We start from the raw sequence: 6,490 nt of genomic DNA, 5'->3' as shown, positions 1-6,490 counted from the left end.
AGCTGGGTCCTCGTTCTTCTGGTGTGGGGTGAAGCCGGAGGAGTGTGGTGTCGTCTCTGTTTGATAAATACGTTTAATTTCAAAATGTATTACAAAATCAGCGGAGTGACGGGAAAACTGACGGGATGCACACCGGCCAGCGCCTACTTCCCCCAGGTAAACACGGGGTCGGTTATTTTGTAAAGTCGGTAAAAGTGACCTTCACTGTGGTTTGTGTCGTTTTAGCAGAGGGCTAACTGTACAGGCTAAAGCTACAGTGCAGGATAACTGTACAGGCTAAAGCTACAGTGCAGGATAACTTTACAAGCTAAAGCTACATGTTTGTGCTTTAGTGGTTTAAATGTTGACTCTTTTTCCTCCCCCCCTCAGGGGCTCAAACCTACCGTGCCCTCACAACCCACCCCAATGATCTTTGCCTTACCCACCAAGGTGGTGTCAGAAGCAGGACCTACAGCTGAGTATATGGGTGCTAACAAGGTCCCTGAGCTGCAAAAGATCTTTCAGGTATTCATCTAATTTGTGTTTGTTTTTCACAGCAGCACAGGAATCTGTGTAATCAACATCTGTATTACATGTGCCTATAATTTCCTTACAATTTCCTTATAATTTCTTACTGTATTACATGTGTGTATAATTTCCTTAGCTTTCCTTACGCAAGCTAGTTGCTTACGTTGTATACTGCATCACTTATAAACAAATTTGAATAAAAGCAGCTGGAAAAAAAATATATCCTGTAGTGGAAATTCACCTGTTCAAGAAGTAACTACCAACACTTGAATGTGCTCAAACAAATATTTATTTCATCAATGTATTTATTCATGAGTTTTACCCAAGTTCACCTCAGAGTGCTACTCTGAATTATTCACCATATAGAGAACAAAGAGTGGATTTAATGATTGGTTACAAACAAACTTGATAAACAAGAAGGAGGATCTATGTTAATCATATGAAATGGGTTATTCATTGTAGTCTTTCTTTCATATCCCATAATAGTTATTTTTCTCTCTTACCTTAAGACTCCTAAGCACACAGACCCTTGGGAATTGGTGCTTCTTCTCATGTGAGCATAAAACAATGTTTGAACAGAGATGATTCACATCATGAAAAAGATGTATTGTTTACACAAAAAAAAAAACACACCACATTTCATAACAATCACAATCTGTAAGCAAAGTCCTCAGAGCCAGGACTGATCAAAGGTTTCCAAAATCAAATAGTAATGGAAATTGTTTTGTGAACCTTTAAACATGTTTAACCAGCTGATAGTGTATACAGGGTATCAGGAACCAATAAGAGTAAAATTATATATATAAAATTTTTTGGTTATTATTTACAACATATGCTGTACATTCACCTTTATGCCTTTTATTAGCTGCTTTATCATGTTTTTGTGGATTTTGCTCAATATATTCCCATTGCTTCTTGACTTTTTGGACACCTTGTATGATGGAAAGCTAGCACACTAACATGCACTGATGCTTCAGTGCTATAGATTCAGATTGGAATACCTAAAATTACTGTTGCTAATGCAACTCCTGATTTTGTTAATCAAAATAATATGTTGGCTTAATTCTGATTAATTGATTTACAGTATCTCACAAAAGTGAGTACACCCCTCACATTTTTGTAAATATTTGATTATATCTTTTAATGTGACAACACTGAAGAAATGACACTTTGCTGCAATGTGAAGTAGTGAGTGTACAGCTTGTGTAACAGTGTAAATTTGCTGTCCCCTCAAAATAACTCAACACACAGCCATTAATGTCTAAACCGCTGGCAACAAAAGTGAGTACACCCCTAAGTGAAAATGTCCAAATTGGGCCTAATTAGCCATTTTCCCTTCCCGGTGTCATGTGACTTGTTAATGTTACAAGGTCTCAGGTGTGAATGGGGAGCAGGTGTGTTAAATTTGGTGTCATCGCTCTCACACTCCCTCATACTGGTCATTGGAAGTTCAACATGGCACCTCATGGCAAAGAACTCTCTGAGGATCTGAAAAAAAGAATAGTTGCTCTACATAAAGATGGCCTAGGCTATAAGAAGATTGCCAAGACCCTGACACTGAGCTGCAGCACGGTGGCCAAGACCATATAGCGGTTTAACAGGACAGGTTCCACTCAGAACAGGCCTTTCTATGGTCGACCAAAGAAGTTGAGTGCACATACTCAGCGTCATATCCAGAGGTTGTCTGGGAAATAGATGTACGAGTACTGCCAGCATTGCTGCAGAGGTTGAAGGGGTGGGGGTCAGCCTGTCGGTGCTCAGACCATACACCGCACACTGCATCAAATTGGTCTTCATGGCTGTCGTCCCAGAAGGAAGCCTCTTCTAAAGATGTTGCACAAGAAAGCCCGCAAACAGTTTGCTGAAGACGAGCAGACTAAGGACATGGATTACTGGAACCATGTCCTGTGGTCTGATGAGAACAAGATAAACTTATTTGGTTCAGATGGTGTCAAGCGTGTGTGGCGGCAACCAGGTGAGGAGTACAAAGACAAGTGTGTCTTGCCTACAATCAAGCATGGTGGTGGGAGTGTCATGGTCTGAGGCTGCATGAGTGCTGCCGGCACTGGGGAGCTACAGTTCATTGAGGGAACCATGAATGCCAACATGTACTGTGATATACCGAAGCAGAGACTGGGCCGCAGGGCAGTATTCCACCATGATAATGACCCCAAACACACCTCCAAGACGATCACTGCCTTGCTAAAGAAGCTGAGGGTGAAGGTGATTGACTGGCCAAGCATGTCTCCAGACCTAAACCCTATTGAGCATCTGTGGGGCATCCTCAGACGGAAGGTGGAGGAGCACAAGGTCTCGAACATCCACCAGCTCCGTGATGTCGTCATGGAGGAGTGGAAGAGGACTCCAGTGGCAACCTGTGAAGCTCTGGTGAACTCCATGCCTAAGAAGGTTAAGGCAGTCCTGGAAAATAATGGTGGCCACACAAAATATTGATACTTTGGGCCCAATTTGGACATGTTCACTTAGGGGTGTACTCACTTTTGTTGCCAGTGGTTTAGACATTAATGGCTGTGTGTTGAGTTATTTTGAGGGGACAGCAAATTTGCACTGTTACACAAGCTGTACACTCACTACTTTACATTGTAGCAAAGTGTCATTTCTTCAGTGTTGTCATATGAAAAGATAAAATCAAATATTTACAAAAATGTGAGGGGTGTACTCACTTTTGTGAGATACTGTATGTTGTGAAATTCCTAAATACCAAAAATAAATAACAGTTTATTTCCAGCATTTAAATCGACTAATACTACAGAATTCATAACTAGATTTAATTAAACAACAGGTAACTTACTACAGTGCAGTATTACTGATTTATCAGACAGTCTGTCATGGCATGAGAATATAAGTTCACATCAACCAACTTTGTTGCAAATCAAACACAAACTAAAGTAAGGTCATAATCTGTGCATTTTACTGGTTATTTATTTATTTATTTTTTATACTAAAAAAATATTTTTAATAATATGGAAACTGGCGTGAACCATAGCATGCATTGTTTTGAAGAGTGAAAATGTTTCATCGTTAATTTCAGACCAGGTTCAGTTATTTTTTAATATGTATGAGAACCTTTTGAGTTCTCATACAAAATACTGATTGATTTATTTGTAAAAACAGAGCAGTGTTCCACAGCCGAATTTAACCACTTAAAACTTTTACATTGTCCTTAAAATTACTTGTACATACCCTTCACAGAAAGCTGATGGTGTGCCAATTCACTTGAAGCGTGGAGTCATAGACCGGCTACTGTACAGGACTACGATGGGCCTGACAATTGGAGGAACCTTGTATTGCCTTGTGGCCCTGTATTTTGCTGCTCAGCCCAGAAAAGTTGAGTAACCTGAATGACCTTCCATCTGGAGCAACAAAAAGGACCATTTAAGACTGTATTCCCAAAGACAGTTTGCATAATTGCTTTGTTTCTGCAATATTTTTTCACCTCCTGTTAACCCTTAATTTATATGGCCCTCAAGAGGGTTTGCAAGTGCATCTTTTAGAAACAGGTGAAATAAGAAGCAACAGCTAAGATCATCACAACTGTAAGAATGAATCGGTTCAGGGAACATAGGGATAAGAAAATGGGGATGTGTTAGTCAACAAACCACAGTTCTAGTTTGCTTGTGTACACAAGCGCTTGCAATGACTACAGGGTGCAGTGTGAAATTATGAAATAAATGGGAACTGTGCCAGCAGTTTTCATGTGTTCAAAAAATTCTTGGACAGGTTTTCTGTTGTTTTGTTACCAAGGGCATACACTTATAACATCCAATTACGCAATCTCAGTCTCACCAAAGAACAAAATGTCCTTTTCAGATGCTTCTATGTTGACACGCTATTTACATGGCCATAAATCTGTAATCATGTGTAATTTGACTGTGAATGAGGTTCTTGTAACTTTTCTTCTTAAAATAAATATATTTTGTTCGTTTAAAAAAAAAAAAAAAAAAAGGAATAGATTGAGTGTAAGTAGTTATCATTTGATCTGGAAGTTATAACGCAGTATAATACAATATGGTACTGTTTACAATTTAATGCCATTTTCACTCAAAATATGACTCCCCCTGTAGCCCTTCCTCCTCCTCCCCCTGCTAATCACTCACTCACTGTGACAGAAACAGCACCTATCCCTTTCCAGACCCCTTTAGCGACTTAAAAAAAAAAAAAAAAAAGCACCTGGTGACAAAGCTATAGATTTTTTTTTTTCTTCCCTCCTTTCTTCTTCTTGTGCAAACCTTGGCAACTTCCCATAGAAGAGTGGGCAGTACTGCCCTGCGAGTCCCCCCAAGGCCTGCCCCTCTCTCTCTCTCTCTCTCTCTCTCTCTTTTCAGAGAGAGGAGCAGCACATTCGGTCGCTTCTACCTTTCTATCTGAGTGATTTTTACATGTAAATATAGCTGAAATCACAGCACAGCCATTGTCTTTAATGTATGATGGTTTTTCACTATTTCATACTCGTTCTGCTATCTTGAAACAGAAAATATGTAAATCAGAACAGCTTTGTCGGGAATTCAGCTGTATTAAAATACTGTGAGAACAGAGTAGTGAATGAATACGTAATGGATATGCTAATTAGCACATGATATCATCTAGTGACATTTAGAGACTTTCCACTGAAAATTGTTGGAACAGTGCTCCTGGCACTCACCTGGAGTATACTGACGTTATGGTGAAGATGAAGCAATACCTGGGAAATGCAAATTTAGTCCAGGCTGGAAAAGGCACAATATAAAAACTGGTTATGTTTTATTATTATTATTATTAATTGTTTCGGAATTTAAAAATACATCATATGTTTGAATGACATCGCTTGTGGTGGGCACTGTGGATTAGTGATTATCATGTTTGCCTCACACCTCCACGGTTGGCGATTCGATTCCTGTGGCTGCCCTGTGTACGTGGAGCTCCCCTGTTCTCCCTGTGCTTTGGGGTTTCCTCCCCCAGTCCAAAGACGTGTTATAGGCTTATTGGCATCTCTAAATTGTCCATAGTGTGTGAATGTGTGTGTTACTGTTCCCTGCAATGGGTTGGCACAGTATCCAGGGTGTCCCCCGCCCCATGCCCTGAGTCCCCTGGGACAGGCTCTAGGCTCCCTGCAACCCTGTGTAGGATCAGCGGTACAGAAAAGGAATTGATGGATGGATGGATGGATGGACAATCCCTTGTACAATCCTTGAAAACAAAAACTAGTGCTTGAAAAGCCCTTGAAAATCCTGGAATTTCATTATGAAGAATCCGTACGAACCCTGTTATAAGGAAGGTGTTAATAGTATTTTATTTAACAAATTTCTCCACCTGTCTTCTGCAGCTTATGTTGAATCCTTTACTGCCAACACAATTGCAGTTTTTAAAATAAATCAATAGCAAACAAAAATAGTATATAAATATGGGTCAGTATTTGTAAATTTGGGATTTTTTTCCATTTTAAATTGGAAATAAACAGAATGGTCTAGAATTTTGAAATATTTCAAACAAAGTAAAAGTTCAGTATCGTGAATATTTAGTTTCTGTCCCTATTTAAATGTAAGGAAATGTGTGATATTGACCATTTTACTGCTTTGTACAAAAGGTCAGATTTTCCGTCTTATGCTGATGCTTAATCTTTTCTATTGAAACATGTTTTCAGATTTCACTATAATGGATTTAATCTAAAATGGATCATAAGGTTTTGCAAACTTGTGGAGTCCATGGCAGCTTGAGTGTACACTGCCATTAAAGCAGAAAGGGGACATACCAAATACTAAGAAACTCTGAAATTCATGTAAACAATTCAGAGTCTACTTTTTAATTGGCAATAATATAATTTGTAATGAAAACTGTTGTATTAAATTAGAAAATAATTACTTTTGGACCTCCCTGTCAATTAATGCAGCTAAAAGGGTAGCTCTGAATTTTCATGAAAAAAAATCCTCATGTAACATAATTTATGATTTTATCTGTTTAAGATTCAAACCCCTTGTTGCAAACC

General features: G+C 39.0%; 1 protein-coding gene across 1 annotated transcript; it reads left to right on the top strand.

Annotated features, from left to right (window-relative positions):
• LOC128605401 (cytochrome c oxidase subunit 7A-related protein, mitochondrial) lies at positions 1-4,486 on the top strand. Its single transcript, XM_053620800.1, has 3 exons — positions 1-156; positions 370-504; positions 3,721-4,486. Exons 1-3 carry the CDS (start codon positions 85-87, stop codon positions 3,862-3,864), a joined length of 351 nt encoding a protein of 116 aa, XP_053476775.1. The 5' UTR covers positions 1-84; the 3' UTR covers positions 3,865-4,486.
• The last annotated feature ends 2,004 nt before the right edge of the window (positions 4,487-6,490 follow it).

Source organism: Ictalurus furcatus, chromosome 3 (assembly GCF_023375685.1).
Source record: "Ictalurus furcatus strain D&B chromosome 3, Billie_1.0, whole genome shotgun sequence".
NCBI lineage: Eukaryota > Metazoa > Chordata > Actinopteri > Siluriformes > Ictaluridae > Ictalurus > Ictalurus furcatus.
The sequence above is the reverse complement of the archived record's forward strand: the minus strand, read 5'-3'. Positions and strand labels throughout refer to the sequence as shown.